Genomic DNA, 20,223 nt, shown 5'->3' on the forward strand with positions numbered 1-20,223 from the left:
CTCGAGATAATGCATCCGCGCGCCTTAAGAGGTATCTGGACCTACAAATATTTTCGGCAGCCCACGCAGCAACCCCGTGCACACGCCTAATCCCTGCTGATGAGCGTTAATGAACGCGAAACACGTGTCCAGGGATGGCAAGCACACCAAGTGAATACCTTGAAGACTCAAGACCCGGGTAGAAGCGCACCCGCTGATACCGACTACATCGACCATCATGCTCCGGGGTCAGACGCTGATGGGACGAACGGTGTGCGACCTCATTCGGACATACTATTTATACAGGCTCCCTTGAGCCGGTGGAGGTGACGACCTCGAGATAACGCATCCGCGCGCCTTAAGAGGTATCTGGACCTACGAATATTTTCGGCAGCCCACGCAGCAACCCCGTGCACACGCCTAATCCCTGCTGATGAGCGTTAATGAACGCGAAACACGTGACCAGGGATGGCAAGCACACCAAGTGAATACCTTGAAGACTCAAGACCCGGGTAGAAGCGCACCCGCTGATACCGACTACATCGACCATCATGCTCCGGGGTCACACGCTGATGGGACGAGCGGTGTGCGACCTCATTCGGACATACTATTTATACAGGCTCCCTTGAGCCGGTGGAGGTGACGACCTCGAGATAATGCATCCGCGTGCCTTAAGTGGTATCTGGACCTACGAATATTTTCGGCAGCCCACGCAGCAACCCCGTGCACACGCCTAATCCCTGCTGATGAGCATTAATGAACGCGAAACACGTGTCCAGGGATGGCAAGCACACCAAGTGAATACCTTGAAGACTCAAGACCCGGGTAGAAGCGCACCCGCTGATACCGACTACATCGACCATCATGCTCCGGGGTCAGACGCTGATGGGACGAACGGTGTGCGACCTCATTCGGACATACTATTTATACAGGCTCCCTTGAGCCGGTGGAGGTGACGACCTCGAGATAACGCATCCGCGTGCCTTAGGAGGTATCTGGACCTACGAATATTTTCGGCAGCCCACGCAGCAACCCCGTGCACACGCCTAATCCCTGCTGATAAGCGTTAATGAACGCGAAACACGTGTCCAGGGATGGCAAGCACACCAAGTGAATACCTTGAAGACTCAAGACCCGGGTAGAAGCGCACCCGCTGATACCGACTACATCGATCATCATTCTCCGGGGTCACACGCTGATGGGACGAGCGGTGTGCGACCTCATTCGGACATCCTCCTGATAAGGAGGTCTTGGACAGGTGTCTCTTGCACTTACTGGTCTTGATCCCTCATTATAAGGAGGTGGATTCTTCATTAACAATTCCTCCAAATATTCATCATCTGAATCCCCACTGGTCATCAAATGCTTTGCTTTCTCTGCCCTTTTCTCTCCCTGGGGCGCTTCTAGTGCTATTACAGGGTACAGTCATTCTACCATCATATTCTGTCTCCATTCTTTCATTCGTTTTTCTAGGGTCTCTTTATTTACTTTTGGATACCATTTTGTCAAACCCTTGTCCTTTCTGGGCCTGTCTCGCTGAAAAGCCTCTATCTCGGGGGGAGGAGCCAAGCTGGCGACCGAGATGGCTGCGTAGACGCTCGGCTCCATGAGCCTTCTCACCCCGCGCACACATCCTGGCAACTATCCTGAGCCATAACGGCATATTTAAGTAGGCGAAGGACACCTTTCACTGACCGTTTGCTCCTGAGGCTTTTCCGTGCGGCAGGCCTGTGGAAATGTCCCCGACTGTTTTGCGGCCTTCACGGAGCTGAGACCGGGCTGTCGAGTGAGGAAAGTGGCCGACCGGGACTGCGACAACAGCGGCCTCTGGTGGGGGCGAGGAGCCGGCCGGAGGGCGCCGGAGATCTGATGGGCCGATGGCGACAGTGCCGACCCAGTCCATCTTGTGGAGTGCCTTGTGGGATGTGTGGTGAAGCAGGGTCGAGGGGAGTGCACGATACTCTCCCCCCTTTCCAGTGTTGTATCCGGGCATGACCAATGACTTCTCCCGTAATCGGCGGGCAGCTCCTAGGGAGCGGCGGAGATTTTGTTTAGCCTTTTGGTGACCCTTCGCTGGGAAGCCTGCCTTGACTTTCGGGATCCTCGTGGTGACTCCTGTTGCGCCCTGGTGTGGGGCCCGGTCCCGAGGTGAAGTGGAGAAGGACGAGGCCGGATCAGCTAAGATGGTGGACGGCGCCCTCCTACGCAGACCACATCCAGGCAGAGAAGCTGCTGTGCGGGAGAGTCCTGGGGTCTGGCGATACGAGACAGAACCCACGTTCAGAGATATATTGGCTGCGTTAACAACCCTGCATACGACCTTGATCCGGGACGCCCGGGATCTGGGAAGAAGGATGGCCGCCATTGTTGTCCCACCGTTCCACACGGGCATAGTTCGATCTCATGGAAGCGCCGATGGGCCCGCTTCTGCGTCAGTGATGAGTGCTCCAGCTACGCCTAAGTTCGTAGAGACGCTGCAAGACCCGGTTCATGAGATTCCTTTGGACAGATCTGTTGTACATGTGAGTGCCTCGTCGGGGCACTTCTCTGTTCGGCGGCAGGGGAAAAAACGTCGATCTATGGTTTGGGCTGCCCTGGTGGCGTTTCATCGCTTGCCGGATGGTGTGACTCTCTTTCCCTGGCTGGTGAGACTGTGTCCGGACTGGAGGATGCTTCCGGAGTCGATACTGACATTGACGGATTTCCGCCATACATACTCGGCTCGGTTCAGGTGGCTGAAGTCCCATGGAATAACAGCGCTGCCCGATCCGCCCAGATCGTTTGGACCCTCCACTCTGCTCTGCTGATTGATAAGTGGACGTATGTTGGTACTACGGATAGGAAGGGCCAGGGGTGAGACCGTCTAGTTCATAGTGGAACTTATTGTTGGCTGACTGTGATTTGGGGGACACTCGGCGGGTATGTTCTTGCTTGTGCTATCGGTGATTAATGTTTTCCATGTCTATTCTGATCTTGATGTTGGGACGTTTATTGTGCGCGGTGGTGGGGTGGGGGGGCGGGTGGCCAGATCGATGGCCCTTCCCCACGTTTTTCCTCTTTTTCTTCTTTTTCCCTTTTTCTATATTTCGGGTCTCTTATTTAAGGCGACAGGCACGCTGCTGGGGGGGGTAGGCCGTGGCCTTCTGCAGGGGTGCTGGGTGGGGGGTAGGGGGATGAGGTTTGTTAATTTGTCTTTTCTTTGTTTCTATGGCCCTTGGTCTTTCTTCCTTTTTGGTGTCGTCGTTTTTCGTGTCTCCTACAGTATGTTTCGTCTTGAGGGGTGGGGTGCAGCTTTGCTACGTAACGTGTCTGTTTTTACATCTATCCTGACTCGGGTGCCTTACCCCCAATATTTCAAACGTATTAGTACTATTTGCGGATTTCCTGTTTCATGCTTGCTATTGTAGGACCATGTATGACCGTATGGCATTGATTCTGAGTTTTTCTTTATTGTAAAATGAACCTTCTCACATCCTGAATCTCGCACAGTACGCTTGAATACAAGTTCTCTCCTGGACACTTTTTAGACCCTCATTTTTAGGCTGCTGTATTTTTCTACATTGATTTGCTGTACTTATGACTTGACTAGCGGCCGGCCGAGGTGGTTGTAGGCCCATATTTGTATTTACTTGAAGTGACAATAAAGGTTCTCAAAAAAAAAAAAAAAAGCCTCCATCTCCCATTCTTCTAAGGCCTCATATTGCGTTAGTCTGGGTCTAGGATGTAAATCATTCATTCGGGTCCTCAAATTGAACAGAATCCTGCTATCAAATGTACCATCTAACGGAAATGCCAAAATCTCGTCATTTTTAGTATATTCCACCCAATTTTCCAACCATACGCAAGCATGGTAGCCCCTGTCGAACATCATAAATGATGCGGGAGTATTAGGTGGTGGAATGACAACTCCTTCTCTAGTTTTGATAGGCTTGTCTGTCTTGAAATAATTCTTCACCTTGTTTACTAAGGTCATTTTTCTCTTATTTCCGTACATAATGTTATATTTACGCCCTTTCCACTGATCTTTTCCGAACCCTAGGTATCTTGGATCAGGTCTAGTCTCTGGATTAGACGTATGCCACATATACTTTTCCGCAAGTGACTTTGTTTTTAAAATCACCTCCAATCCAAATGCATCTTTTATATTCGTGCAATCAATCAAATGCGTGGTTTTAAACAATCTCAACCAATGGGTGCGCGGCGTTTCTCGTAAACGAGTTCTCACGCTCCTGTGCTCACCCCTCCTTTACAATTCTGCCTCAGCTACACGCCCGCTGTCTCAACCAATACCAGCGCGGCACTGAGTGACGTCAGCGCAGCTTCGCAACTGACTCCCTCCTTCACAAGGTAAGAAACAACTTCGATTTCTACCTTTTAAAGTGCAAGTGCTCTGTTTAATTTACAACGCAAATACATTCGCCACTGTCCTCGAGTGTCTAGAAAGAAAAGATTTGTTTCACTGCAAGTAAACCTCTTCTATTTACTTTTCAAATACTGCGAGTAGAACCCTTCTGCCTACTCTTCACACAAGCATTAGTGAACCTGCTACTCCTTCGACTCATCCACTTTGGGATATATACTAAGCCAAAAGTTTCACCAGCGAACCCCTTTGCTATTAATCAAGCTTAGACGAACCTGCTACTCCTTCCGTGTGACCCTTACTAGGTTATATCACAATAGAAGTTTTGCCAGCTAACTCCTTGCTATCATTTATTCATACATTTATTCAGAAAACCCTAATTAGTGCTTCCAGTTCTGCCTAACCTGCACCAATTTTCCTCAGGTAAGTGACCTCACTACGGCGTGGATTCTCCTCACCACCCGCTATTCTGCCCCCGGGGATTCCAGACAAACATGTAACAATCTCTAACGAGTGTATTAGTACGTATATCAATATAACAGCAAGAAAAACAATTTAAAACATTTAATAATTTTCAAAGCAATAAACATCAATTTGATCGATCGATACTTTTAGCAGCAAAATTTTCACAATTAGCAGCAAATAACCTATCTACCTATCTTAACTAGTCCTACCTAACTTTAACTAGTCCCTAACCATTTCCTCTGCTACCAGAAAATTACTGATAGAGCGCGCAGGTCACCCAACTATAATTTTACCATAGGCACACTTGGGCCCATAAATTCAATTCACCATATTTATTAATCGGGTAACCTTACACTCTACTACCAGTAACCCAGTTCCTTCCTATTTATTTCCAATGTACCCGACTTACCATCCCACTGTTACGGGTACCTATGATCACAATGGATCAGGGAGCTAGCTGTAAAAGAAAGGCAGACACCAAAATACAAAATACTATTTACCGTACTCTATTTGCACTCATATAATAACCACAGACTCAGGAAGTTTTAAAACCTTTATCTAGAATTTATCAGATTCAGAAAGCATAAGGTTCACAGCAAGTAAACTGTCAATAACTAAGATTAAAGAGAGCACATATCCATATAGGAAGTAAATAAGACCAACCATTTAGGACCTTAAAGGGAAGGTAAGAACAGGGAACATGCTAGTAAGAATTTCAGGAATTTAGACTTGACGTGGAGTAACTAAAGGACGTGAAAAATAAGGAACACGCTTGAATGTCACAGTTTGTATATCCTTCAAAAGTGGCAAGCAGGAAAACTTTAATAAATCTATAGAAAACTCGAAGGTAACATGTAGCTATAGGGAAGGTAAAAGTAGAACACGCTAAATATTCCTAGAGCAATCACTTTATTTGGCTAAAGAAGGGTAAAGAAAAAGGAACATCTATATTTCATGAACAGTATGTAAGAACGTACTAATGGGATGGGTAAAAATGGAACATGCTAGTATAATAACTATAAGGTAGGACTTTATCATTTATCAGTGTAGAAGGAGGGTAAGAAAAAAAAAGGACAATGTGCAAGTACGATTTTATTAAAAGCAAAGGAATAGAGAATGCAAAATGGGTTCCCTCAGATTTATATTGACCTAGAACGGTGTGGAGACCAACCCTGGCCACGGGTCAGTTAAGGACAGGAGAAACCCCAAGGAAGGACAGTCGCCAGTAGGCCAGCAGGTGCAGAATGGAAACCCAGGACAGGACAGGAAAACCAGATTAGGATCAGGACAGGACCACCTAGGTAAGACCAGCACCCGCAGTTCAGTTACAACGCCTGCGCTACACCCTCTCTGCAGCTATCAGTCAAAACCCCGATTGGGTTATCGAATTCCCCAGCAAAGTGCTCCGCCAGCACTTAAGGTTCTCAAATCCCCCAATGGGTCTGTGAGACAGTTGGACAGAGTGCTCTGCAGCACCTCTGTTTCAGGATCAGCTATTGAGTGCGTTGGGTCAGTGACAGGTGAGCTATTTGGACAAGTCGGACAATTTCTCTAGCTAAACCTAGGCTAGTTATACTGTTTTCGGGTCAGTGTACCACCCCCCAAATGTTGCAAGTGTAAGAATCCCCAATTTCGATTGGTCCAAAGGTAGGACAGGTCAACACACCAACCAGAATTTGACTTTCTCAAGTCCTAATTTACATCTTTTGGGACCGCCTATTGAATTTGGGGTTCTCATGACATGTTTTACACATTACAATGGATAATACAATATTCATATACAATTGTTACAAATGCAGTACAGTTCAGCTTCGTCTTGCTGGGTTACAGGTCGGTTCCCAGGCGCATCTTGGCTGTGGCTGCCAGCTGGCTGGGTTCCACTGGTACAAGGTTTTCTTCCCACTGCCAGGGTGACATGCGCAGTAGGGACTTCAAATACGGAGTAGTAATCACCTCCCCGGCCCAAAATATTCGCCACATGAAAAGTAAAGGAAGACAATTTAGAACACAGAAATAAATGAGTACACTGTATACCAGGAATCCCTATATGACTCCCCTTACTTTATATTAACTATAGCATTAAGATTAGCGCAAGACAAACAGCATAGCAAAAAGCTACAGGGCAAGCATCGGACATGTGAGAACACAGAGCGGCCATTTTAGAGCTAGTGCGCAAGCGCAAAAATTTCCCACCAGAACTACGAGTACGTCACGTGAGTGTGACCGACGCATGCGCAGAAGAAATTCCCGCATAGCAGCAGCCATTTTAATAGCAAGCGTGTCCTAGTTCTAGGACACCCCTGCGCCGCACGGCCACCAGCTGCTGCGTGCGCCTCCCTGCCGGTCTGCCTCACTGCCGCCGCGTGTCCACGCCCCCTGCCTTAGAGCGGCGTGGTCCGTGATCGCTCGACCTGCCCCAGCTGTTTTTTGCCGTTTGTATTGTGCCTTTGTCATTTTGTATTGCCTGTTTTTCTTCCTGTGACTCGTGAATTCCTTCCTGTTTTTCCCTCGATCTGACCCTCGTTTTGCCGTTTTAGTATTGTATTTTGTCATTGCCTGTTTTTGTCCTGTAACTGGCTATTTCCTTCCTGTTTTCCTTCTCTGACCCTCGTCCTCCCTCCCCGCCTCCCGCCACCGCCGCTAACCCCGCCCCTTTCTTCCTTCTGTACCCTCCCCGCTCCCGCCTCCCAGCTGCCCCGCCCACCCGCGCACTTTGCCATATATGGCGACCGTGCGGACGCGCAGCGTTGACGCGCAGCGGGCGCGCCGATTGTGCGCCGAAGGCGCGCCAAAGGTAAGCCCGTCTGCGCCCGTCCGCGCCTGGACCGCGCCCAGTGCCAGGACCCCTGGCCCTCGAAGACCCCGGCCACCCCGCCTGACGTACACCGCCGCCAACCTCAGCGCACTCAACGCCGGTCGACCCCCGGGATGCTACCAAGCCACACCACGACGCACCCACGGACCCTTCAGCTGCCGCGCCTGCAAGTTCACCTGCATCCGGACCTGCTTCGCGCCAGCACCCGCCAAGTCGAACACCAGCAGCACCCACCTCAAGTGCATCCTGCTCAACACCCGCTCCGTCCACAGACACGCCATCGAACTCTGGAACCTCCTCGACACCACAGCCCCCGACGTTGCCTTCCTCACGGAGACCTGGATGAACGCCCCGTCAGCACCCGACATCGCCATCGCCATCCCAGAGGGCTACAAGATCATCCGGAGGGACCGCACCGCCAACCAGAGGGGAGGAGGCATCGCCATCATCCACAGGAACACCATCTGTATCACGACCAGCACCGACAACACCCTCACCACCGCCGAACACCTGCATTTCCAGATCCACACCGACCCGAAGACCACCCTCAGAGGCACCCTGATCTACCGGCCTCCGGGACCACGCACCCAATTCAGCGAGGACATCGCCGACTTCGTCAGCCCGCATGCCCTCCCCTCCGCTGACTACATCCTCCTGGGGGACCTCAACTTCCACCTGGAGAACAACAACGACCGCAACACCAGCACCCTGCTTGACAACCTCGCCAATCTTGGACTCAAGCAACTGGTGTCCACCCCCACCCACCTCGCCGGACACACACTCGACACAGTCTTCTCATCCAGCACAGACATCGCCTTCAGCCACGCCACAGAGCTTCAATGGACGGACCACAGCTGTGCCCACTTCACCTTCAAAAGAACGACGACCCACCACCACCAGCAACAGGTTGCCCGCAGAAGCTGGAACAAGATCACAGCCGACCAGCTCGCCACCTCCTTGAGCCAGCACCCTCCTGCCAGCTTAGCGAACCCCAGCCAGGCCGCAGACAACCTCACGAAGTGGATCAGCAACTGCGCGGACGAGCTCGCCCCACTGAGGACCCCGCCCAGCAGACCCGGCAGCAAGAAAGCCCCATGGTTCACCAACGAACTCAAGAGCTCCAAGAAGAACTGCCGAGCCCTCGAGAAAGTCTGGAGAAGGGAACCAACACCGGACAACAGGACCACCTTCAAGCTTGCCACCCGGAAGCACCACCAGCTGATCCGCGCCGCCAAGAAAACTGCATTCAAGGACCGGCTGGACAACAACGCACACAACTGCAAGGAACTCTTCAACATCGTGAAAGAGCTTTCCAACCCCAGCGCAGGAAACAACGACATCACCCCGTCGCAAGACCTCTGCAACTCCCTCGCCTCATACTTCCACAACAAGATCGCGGACATACACAACAGCTTCAACAACCAACCAACGCACACCACGACCGACCCACCACCCCCCACCACCACCCTCCGCGCCTGGACTCCGATCAGCACCGAAGACACCGTCCGCACGATGAACTCCATCCACCCAGGATCTCCAACCGACCCCTGCCCCCACCACGTCTTCAACAAGGCCGACGCTGTCATCGCACCCCACCTGCGAGACATCATCAACACATCCTTCGACACCGCCACCTTCCCTGAGAGCTGGAAGCACGCCGAACTCAGCGCTCTACTCAAGAAACCCACAGCGGACCCCACCGAACTCAAGAATTACCGCCCCATCTCGCTCCTCCCGTTTCCAGCCAAAGTCATTGAGAAGACCGTCAACAAGCAGCTGGCCGCCTTCCTTGAGACGAATGGATCCCTCGACCCCTCACAGTCTGGCTTCCGAGCCAACCACAGCACCGAGACCGCCCTCATCGCCGCCACCGATGACATCCGAGCCCTGATGGACAACGGAGAAACAGCGGCCCTCATCCTCCTAGACCTCTCCGCGGCATTCGACACTGTCTGCCACCGCACCCTAGTACAGCGCCTCAGCAACGTCGGAATCCAGGAGAAGGCTCTGGAATGGATCATCTCCTTCCTCGACGGAAGAACACAGAGGGTCCGCCTACCACCGTACAAGTCAGAGGCCACCGAAGTCATCTGCGGCGTCCCTCAAGGATCCTCGCTGAGCCCCACCCTCTTCAACGTCTACATGAGCCCCCTCGCGGCCATCGCACGCCAACACAACCTCAACATAATCTCCTACGCCGACGACACCCAGCTGATCCTCTCCCTGACCAACGACCCCGCCGCCGCCAGAACCAACCTGCACGAAGGGATGAAAGAGGTAGCCGAGTGGATGACGACCAGCCGCCTGAAACTGAACTCAGACAAGACGGAGGTCCTCATCCTAGGCTCCTCGCCCTCCGCATGGGACGACTCCTGGTGGCCTCCCGCCCTGGGCACCGCACCCAAACCGACAGACCACGCACGCAACCTGGGCTTCATCCTGGACTCCTCCCTCTCCATGACCAGACAAGTCAACGCCGTCTCCTCGTCGTGCTTCAACATCCTGCGCATGCTACGTAAGATCTTCTGGTGGATCCCCACCGAGACCAGGAAGACCGTCACCCAGGCCCTCGTCACCAGTCGACTGGACTACGGCAACGCCCTCTACGCCGGTACCACCGCCAAGCTCCAGAAGAGACTCCAGCGGATCCAGAACGCCTCAGCCAGACTCATCCTCGACATCCCACGAACTAGCCACATCTCCGGACATCTCAGAGACCTGCATTGGCTCCCCGTCAACAAAAGAATCACCTTCCGCCTCCTCACCCACGCACACAAAGCCCTACACAACCAAGGCCCGAGCTACCTCAACAACCGAATCAACTTCTACGCTCCCAAACGCCACCTCCGCTCAGCCAACCACGCCCTCGCCGCCGTCCCCCGCATCCGAAGAGCGACAACAGGAGGAAGGTCCTTCTCCTACCTGGCCGCCAAGACCTGGAACTCCCTCCCGACCGACCTGCGCCTGACCCAAGACCACCTCTCCTTCAGGAAGAAGCTGAAGACCTGGCTGTTCGAGCAGTAACGGCACCCCCCTCCCCCCAGCGCCTTGAGACCCTACGGGTAGGTAGTGCGCTCTATAAATGTCTTTGATTGATTGATCATTAGTAAACACATATGCAAGGTTCGCTGGGACACCCCATGTAGTGTAAAATGTGCAATATTAGTAACACAAACAGGTTGATTATATTTTATTAACATTATTTGAGGTTCTTGATACAAGCAAGTCGCTGTACGTGCGAATCCTTGCTCCATCACTCCTTCGGTGCCCATGACAAGCCCAGCACATCATGAGTCACAGTGGAGCTGTGCTCATGACGAGCTGGGTTCGTCATAATGGCTGCGCGCCGCCCACGCGCGATTGATTCCCCGCCTGTGCGGACGAATTATTCAGTGGGCGGGGTCGTGAGGAGGCCAGCTCGTCATGAGCACAGCTCCACTGTGACTCATAACGAGCTGGGCTCATCACACGCACTGTGGCGCTGAGCTCATCCCCCTGCCCCACCCGCACCGTGGGGGAATTACCCCCGCAGCGAAGGGGTTAAGTGAGGCGTCGCTCCCCTGCTCTAATGGAGGAGCCGCCCTTAGTTTCACTGCAACTTGACTTGTTGTATTAATGTTAGCTCCCAGAATACACTTTCAGCTGATACCTAAAGGTCCATACGACAAGTGGCGCACTCTGTTTTACGACTATACCAGAAGCCACGGGTGTAGAAAATCGTACTTTATCAAAGTCCAATTGGATTTTTAAATCATATTGGTACATCGATGGAGTCCCTGCACCAGGTGTTAGAAATCCTACCCTTGCAGCTTTGTGGGGGAGCAGATCGTATCACCCCTGAAGTTATTTGGACTGGGTTAAAATGTTACGTAGTGCCCCGCCAGGGAATATAAAGAATATATGTAGCCTCTGATGGCTTACCTGATGTTTCCATGACTTCTGTACATGTTGGCTGAGACACACGCTCCAGCCTGCTATTAAAGGAGATCTAATAGGTTGTGTGCAGTTCGACTTATAGCGATTCAGGTGTGTGTTTGTTGTATTTGCTTATCTTGCCTTACAAAATTGTTATAACTATACCGTACTATGTTGTCGTAAGTACACTTGCTACTATTTAACCCCAGCAGTGTTGTCCCTTGAGGTTGACGGAAGAAGCAGGAACAGGTAGTAATAGAAACACCTGTACCTGATTGATGGAGGACTGCGCGTGCCAGGAGTCCAGGCAGGACAAAGTGTTTTCGGAGCCCCGGAACCCACATGGCAGCGCTGAGGTAATTCTGCACGTGCTGCGCTTTGTTTACAAGCGGTCCCGGGCGCGTCACGTGCCCCTCGCTCGCGCTGTGGGCCGGGTGGGAGGGGGAGCTCGGCGTGTCAGCCATCAATGTCAGCGAGGACTTCCTCCCGGCGGCACAGCGGCAGCGCTCGCGCACAGCTGGAGGAAGCCGATTGCTGCTGGGTTTCAAAAAAAATTAAGCCCGGACCGACTCTCTCGCACACTGGATCTGACGCCCCTCGTTCTCGTTCGGGGGGAAAATGAGCGCCGGGGACGTGGTCTGCACGGGCTGGCTCATCAAATCCCCCCCGGAGAAGAAGCTGAAGAGATACGTGAGTACTGAGTGCACAGATCCGCTCCTTTCGGGTTCCGCGTGCAGCTTTGACAGTGCAGCAAGGATGAAGGGCTGCGTAGCTTTTTGGGAGGGTGGCGGAGGCTGCCTTTACCGATTTGTGAAGTACTTCGCAGTGACTATTTTTCTACCTCCTTACTACTTTCATCAGCGCCTTTTCCTTCGAGTTCAAGCGCTCAGAAGCTGGCTTGTTAGCGCTGCAGGAACGGAAATGCGCGTAAATAAATGCTTAACTGCCGAGTTTGCTCAGTCGTGCTCACGGATGAGGGCTGCAGGAAGTCCACCTGTTGTTTTACAGTCGTGTTTATGCTGCCTAGGGACTGGTCAGCTTGTCTCATTTGTTTATTTGGGAGTCAGAAATGCATTTTCATGTCAGTCAATGAATTTTCCTATTTGTGAAGTTTTCCCCCCTCAAATTTCAGTGTAACAAGTCTGTGGAATCGCCGCGCCCTCCGTCGTATTCAGTTGGACAACGGTTAATTTGTCAGTTGTAATGTAAATTGTCAGTTAGCGAGCTTCCACTCAAATTCCCACGTTTTGCCATTTCTAGTTGTTTTGCTTTCACGTTGTGGTGTTTTCAGTAACTAAGTAAACGTTGGCAAGGCGTTCGTGGGCGCGTCTAAGGCTCTGTGTAGGTAGTGCTTAGCATCGATTATTTCTAGGAGCTTTCTGTTATTGCATGAGAAACGCAATGCTACCTAGCCCTCAGTTTGGCTTTTTATGGCACCGTAAATAGCAGCTGTTCTTGCTATTTTAGTAGTGCTCAGTGTATCGATCTGGTAAGGAAGAAGGGCTGAGTGAGCACTTCTGGGACCCAGACCTGTGTGACCTGCAGCAGTGAGCACTTTACTCGCAGAGCTGTAATATAGGATTAAAGGCGCACTCCTGTCTGACCAGCTTCACAAAGCGGGGTCGCTTGAGTTGAGTTTAGATTACAGCTCTTCGGTTTCCTTCGGCGCAAGAAGGCTTGGAGGGGTATTATGTGAACATCCTCTTAAAAGTGCAAATTATTCACTGGCAAAATAGAGGACGCCAGACCAACAAGTGTGAAATAGCGCATCCTCAGTGAGAAGTGCTCCCAAAAGCCTCTCGTTTTTTACCACAAAGAGGGTTATTCAGTCTGGCAGCAAAGACAATGCGCTTGTGTTCGATAACGTCTCCTACCAGACCAGCAGAGAAGGCACTCCACCCAAGAATGAGCACACTGCATCTGCCTAGCGCCTTGTGCAGTTCAGAACCCCTCTTAGCAGCTATATTACGTCACTTGGAGGTTCATGTCATTGGTGATAGCATGATTCCATTTAAAAAACAATGGTTTCTGGCAGTTGTAATAGTGGGCTGTACTTCACTTGAGCAGTGACGGCAGTCTCCTGTAAAATAGTTCAATTATGTACATGATAGCTCTGAGAGGTGTTTGTGTGTCTCTCCACAGTACATGTCACCGGATGTAATTATGGCAAGGCCGATTTAGCCCTTCATTCTTGTGAGGCCAATCAGTTACGCAAAATTGAAAACCACTGGGTGACTGTAGCACTTGTTACATGCATAACAACAGAATATTAAGTTCAGAATGGGAACTACTTTGTAAAAACACATTATTATACAGTTTTGTGGAAGGAAAGCCCAGGACTGGTGGCGACATGGCCCGCAGGGGTATACCTACCATTGGTACAGCAGGTGCAGTGACACCGGTACACAGAGCCAGCGGCACCCTTGATCCCTGATAATTGCTGTATTTTACTATACCAACAGCAGTCAAAGATGTGATTTTGCTAGATTGCACCAGGTCCTATGGCACCCTTGTTACACTACTGGAAACAGGAAATAACTGGCACCATCTCAAGAGGGTCGCCTTTAGCCAGTCCTGGGGTTTTATTTAACTCTGTGTGTGTTGTGCTTTCATTTTCCGCGTTATAAGTGTCGCTATACAACTCCCAGCATCATAAGTGGCTACTGCAAGTGTCTGGGGGGTTTGCTGACAAAGTGTTGTATTGCAGTGTTTATAATAGTGCTTACTACTCCTATGCGGGGTGCTGAAGCGCTTGCCTCTTGAGTAGCACGCTATACCGTGAAGGGTGTGTGGTTGGAAGAATTACTTTGTTTTGAACCTTTACGGGAAGTGTTTCCATGTCATTCATGATGAAAACTGAGGTGTGGTTATTGTGTTATGAGACACAGCACGTGGCAGTGTGTCGGATGATGGATGAAGTGTGAGAAAGTAAGACAATGGTAACCGTGGAAAGGGCTCACAGCTTAGTAGACAAGAGTTGGGGGTGTCTGCGCAAAGGCAGAACGTGCTCCTGTTGCACTGCAGCCTACTCATTGCTTCTGTCTGTAGGGCAGGTGTGAATTGCAACCCCAGTCTCTTTGTACAGCCGATTCTGTGGTGCAGTCCAAGCAAAGCCTGCGGTGCACGTGTCACCTCAGTTCCGCGCTATTTTAATAAGAATTGTGCTTCCACTGTTTACACTCTTGGGTTACGCCACTCTACCCAGAATATAAGGTGGTGTTGGCTAAAAAAGCCAGGCCTGGCAGGAAGACCCTGTGAAATCCAGGCACACGGCAGCTCCCCGTGGAGTTATCTAGTAACCCGATAAGAAGATTGCACATTTATGGTAAATGCTATTCAGGCGTGGGGGTTATTGTTCGCTCTTCTGGAACTGTCGACGTCACGCACTTTCTGTCTGATTTCCCCCAGAGGGCTGCATTAGGATGTTGCCATATGTTACTCACGCACAGCTCAGCAGCAGCCCTGCACACGCTGCCTCATTTGTCTTCGTCCATGCTGTTGTTGTTCGCATTTGTGGTTGCTGATGCTGGCTTTTTTTTTGCCCTCCTTTGCCAGTAAATATGAGGAAGCGACTCCTTGCAGACAGTGCCCGACGCTGGTGCGTAACAAACGGATGACGGCGCAGAGGCGCAGGCCCCTGGCCCAGCATTGACGGTTTAACTGACAACATTGTGCAGGCGCCAAGTTCCTCCTTCTGTCACGACGCCAGCGTGCCCTCCATGTGAGAGGACAAGCTCGTCCTGTGATAGGCTGCCCCCATCACAGGCCAGGGGCCCTGGCAGGGGCGGAGCCATTGCGTCATGGGACCTAGTGCAAGGAAAGACATGGGCCCACTAGCTGCTGGTTGAATGGTAAAATACATAAATCATCAGGGTTGAGTGGGGCCCGCAGGCCTCTGGGCCCTTGTGCCACTGCATCTGCTGCGCCAATGTATACTACGCCCTTGTGGTCAGGAAAGCACGTGGCACGGCGCGAAAAGTTAATTCAGAGAAGCAAGGGATCTGTTCTGCCAGATCCCTTCACTTTTTTCCCCCTAATGAAAGTTGGCAGGTGTAAAACTGTCATCCATCAGCATCCCTGCAGAAAATGTAAGTTGAGCAGTTATACATGCTTCCAACCAGGGCTTTAGTGCTGGTGGCGCGAAAATAATTTTTGGCGCCCAACACCCCATGACCACCTCCTCAAATTCCCTCATTACCATCGGGCAAAACTGACCCTCATCTCTCCAATAAGTTATTGCTGAACCCCCTGAAGTCAACACCCCCCGCACAGGTCAGCGCCCAGTGCGGCCGCACCAGTCGCACTGCCCTAAAGCCGGCCCTGCTTCCAACTGGATCAGGTAACGCATTTGGGGTTTTGGCCATTGGAGAAATGTATTCAGATAAACAACAATGGAAATTCTGCTGGTAGACACCAACAACCATCAGGGGACGTCAGTGACCAGGCCCAAGATGTAACTGAAATAAAATAAAATATTCCCTGCACCAGTTAGGGCCAGGGGTGTAGCTGTCATTGGTGCAGCTGGTGCAGTGACCAGGGCCCAGAGCCCCGAGGGGCCCATTGAACCCTCTCACAGCAGTATTTTACTACTCCAGGAGCAGTCAGAGGGACCATTTTCTTGCTTGCATTACAACGCATGTCATAGTTGCTAAGTGCCTGGTTAGGACCCTATTACAAGTGACTGGTACTACACTTTTAGCCCTATGGCCCTTATTTCTGAGCACTTATCCACATGCTAAAAGCATTTGGAACATGCTCCCAGAAAAGGACTACGGGATAGGAAAACTTGTGGATATAGGTGCAGCATTACCAGATCTAGCGTGTTACTTCACTTCTAGGCCAGGCACTTGTAATGGTCTGCTAGTGGTGAGGGTAGTACTGCACGGTGATTGAAATACACTGCTTGACATTACTACACTGTATTTACTTGGCCACTTAAAATGGGACCCTAAGTTGATTGCCAGAAACCTGTAAGTGGATCCAGTAGAAATCTATTGTAGCTGGAATTTCCATCAAGGCTGCTTTCATACTTCGTTTTGACTATTGGAAGTGCACTGGTTTCCAAAAATATCGTTCACCGGACTAATGTTATACCTAGGGATTGTTTTCTATCATTTACAAGCATGATATAATTCATGTGAATTACAGATATCAACCATTAGGAAGCCTAGACAGCTCTTAATGTAATCCAATAATAAATAAAGAATGATGTTTTCAGGTTTTTGTGACATGTGAACTAGCTGTAGGGAGAAGCTACTTTTACAGCTATGTCTGCCCTTGCTGACTCCCTCCCATGTGTGTTTCTCTTTTATGCTAACACTCCATGTTTTGGCACATTAACCCCTCCCATGTTCATGACGAGCCATGGTGGCCGTGTGCTCATGATGAGCTGAGCTCGTCATAACGGCCGCAACGTTCGCACGCGGGGCTAATTCCCCCGCTCTGCTGAACGTTCTGAAGAAATGGGTGTGGCCGTGACGAGCTCAGCTTGTCATGAGCACACGGCCACTGTGGCTCATGAAGAGATGAGCTCGTCATGATCACCGGGGCGCTGTGCGCGCCCACCCCCCAGCACAGCGGAGGAATTAGTCCCGCAGGCAAGGGGTTAAACCCAGAGCTGTTGGCTTTGTCTATGCTTGTTTAGATGTGGAAGTAAATTTGAGTGCCATCTGATGCATTTGGAGGTTCACTCAATGTTGCTGTGGGAATTGAGCAAGCAGTTGCTCATGCATGTTGAAAAGGAGGCAGACTTTGGAACATTGTAGAATATCTTGTGCGAGTAGAATTCCACTGACCCTATAAGAACCTGCCTCCAATGGTGGCAAAGGTAGGATTACATCTATATTAGTGCGTGTCTAGAGATTTTATCATACTTCTGGAACCCACTGGGACTCATGCTTCTTGCCTTACCTTGAATGGCCCAAGTGGCACTTTCATGGATGAGTACTTTATTTTCAGGCCTTTTATAGAAGTGCACGCCAGTTGCAAGGCAGGTAAGTGACATGCACGTGCTTCTGTAATTCTTGGTGTGATCGCGCCTCACTGATATATCAAGTAGTGGACTCCTGTAATCTCAGGTTGTACCAAAATTAAGCCGTCCAAAGAAGAGCAACATGAGACCTTCTAGTTGATGAACTGCACCAGCCCGTGCGATTGTTAGGGAGCATCTTGAGGGTCCTGTCTGTAGGTAACTTGCTAGCAAAATGGCTTTGATTTGGTAAGCCATACGAAACATGAACATAACTACATGGAACTGTGGGGAACAGTTTACACCGTATTTCACCATTGTTCCGTCAGTGAAGAAATTTGTCTAGTCTACCAAACAACCCATTATGTTAAATTTCACTGACCTTATAGTCTCATTGCGGAAACACAATCCTCATGCGGCTAGTTGGACTGGCATTGGCCTCTGGCCAGCTCTGCACAGACCACCCCACCCCTTGTTTCCCTTTCTCGTATATCCTCACAGCAGCTTCCTGTAGATGCCTTGCTGTCACTGTTCACTTTATTTAGTTTTTTTGTGTGTGTGATAGATTCAAGGGGCCTGAGTGCCCCATGCAGTCGATGTTATGGTCCTTAACCATGTGATCAGGCCTGTTAAAAGATATCTCTCCGCAACAAGGGTTTTACACCCATGCCGTTTCCACCCGCAGTACAGGCATCTGTTGTGTTCATCCAAATGGCAGAGTGTCCTATTGAATACAGACCAGCTGACATCATTTATTCAAGCAGCAAGCACTGGTCTAGTTAGTAGCAGGGCATACCATAATACACAAAGAGCACGTAGAATAATTAAATGGACAAAATACTGGATATAATCAGTATGGTTGTTGACATGGCATCCTGCGCCTAGTCCTCATATGGCTTTATTATTGATGGTTATTGCTTTGGTAGTGTATGGTGCGGATTTGCATTACTGGATAAGCTGTCTACACCCCTCCCAATATGTCAATAACTTGGGACCTGTGTATCATTGCACTCCTCCAGAGTGATAGAGTGGGTAAAAAACATTGATACATCAGGTCCTTTATATCGTTTTTGCAACTGAAGATTATGCTATTTCATAGAGCAATGGATATCCCTCAGCTCACTGAGCTTTATTGACCAAGAAGAAATCAAAGCATAAATGCAGTCTGGCAGAAATCGAACTGTGATCTGTGCAGAGGACCATCTTAGCCATCTCAGCCACCTGGTTCAGTGGGGCTTCTTCACTGAGATGTGTCTCTCTTACTTGTGCCTGAGGCTCTGTATTGATGATGATGCTGGATTTGCACCCACGTGGTGAACATAGTTCTGTACGCATGCAGGCAGACTAATGCAAGTCCACAGCACTCCCATTACAATGAATGGCTCTGGCTGAAGGACTTTCTTCAACAATAACACTTGTATTCCAGTGGGCCAGCTTTCATCTTCACCATCAATGCTAATTCCTCTGGGCAGCAAGTGACATGGCTGTCTAATGCAAGGAGCGTATCATGAATTCACCCCAAATGCATTCCATAGTACCTTCTAACGTAGCCCTTAAACACGGACATGCAGATCATTGCAGTTAAGCCAAGACATCATAGCATCCTTTATGCTGGGGCGGAGGGCTATTACCTTAACAGGCAGTGATGGGTGTGCCTTAATGATTTGGAAAATCTCTGAAAGTCTCGTTTGTCTACATTGGATTTTAGGTGAAGTGGAAGGAGGTACCAACGGTAGAGCCTGTGATGTATGGTGTTCAACATCTAAATCCTTTGTATCAGGGCTTGATAATGGATTTGACATTGAAGATACAACCTTATGGGCTAAGCCAGTGTACACTACAGAAAGATGTCGGAGAGGTTGCCTGGATTGCTGCTGGTTATGTTCTACGTAATGAGCCTTGAAGTGTGGTCTTTCTTGATTCAGCAGCCAGCTTAGGGCTCTACATGCAAGCGTCATATGGTCATAGAGTTACACAAAACAGCTGGTTCTAGACTCTCTGGAGTTAGAAGAATATCTTAGTTGGAAGCCGCCTGCTGAGCGCTAGGGCCTGAAGCTATTCAGCAGCTGTGTCCTCTCTTCCTCACGTGATTCATTGTGGATACAGAAAGTCCGACCACTGTGTTGATATGACATAAGCACCGTAACTTTCTCGCGTTAAAACTAAAGAGCCATTTATTTCGGTGAGCTCAGAGTCAGAAGTGTAAGGACAAGGAAATAGTAAGAAGAAATCAACTGGAAAGAATACATTGAATGTATATCCTAGACAATACTAAATAAAATAAAAAAAGGCAACCCCGTCTGATCTTACTCATTAAAAGTCTTGCATCATCAATTTTCCATAAACGTGCTGAAGGCTCAATATCAACTCAGATAACTTTCAGCATGTATTTATTTGCATCATATCTCATAATACATCCATTTCTTATTCACAGTGTGATCATTTTATCTTTAACAACAAATGCATGACTGGACATATGTCTCTGAATAATATAAAAAAGTCTCTAAAAATATTTAATACTCATACAAACCGTTCCTTCATTCATTACTCACTGATTACACATCTAAGAAACCAGAAATGTGTTATGAACTCATTCAACTCAGGCTTGATTTAAGCCTTACTACTACATAATATCATTACAGATGGTCTGTGTTCAACGCTTTATGATTCTCTGTTTATACAACCAATTCGATAAAGTATCAGGAATCGTGTACAACATTT

General features: G+C 49.7%; 1 protein-coding gene across 2 annotated transcripts in view; it reads left to right on the forward strand.

The window, feature by feature from the left end:
* The window catches only part of GAB3 (GRB2 associated binding protein 3), a 489,597-nt gene that overhangs the window by 43,148 nt on the left and 426,226 nt on the right, over positions 1–20,223 (forward strand). The window contains exon 1 of one of the 2 annotated variants that reach the window (XM_078688763.1): positions 11,759–12,224. The exons of the other annotated variant lie outside the window; for it this stretch is intronic. Within the exon in view, the coding sequence (XP_078544889.1) occupies positions 12,153–12,224 (72 nt within the window). The 5' untranslated portion in view covers positions 11,759–12,152. Of the gene's footprint in view, positions 1–11,758; positions 12,225–20,223 lie in introns of those variants that run through there. 2 annotated transcript variants of the gene reach the window in all.

The sequence above is a fragment of the Lissotriton helveticus genome, chromosome 4_1 (assembly GCF_964261635.1).
Source record: "Lissotriton helveticus chromosome 4_1, aLisHel1.1, whole genome shotgun sequence".
NCBI classification, from domain to species: domain Eukaryota; kingdom Metazoa; phylum Chordata; class Amphibia; order Caudata; family Salamandridae; genus Lissotriton; species Lissotriton helveticus.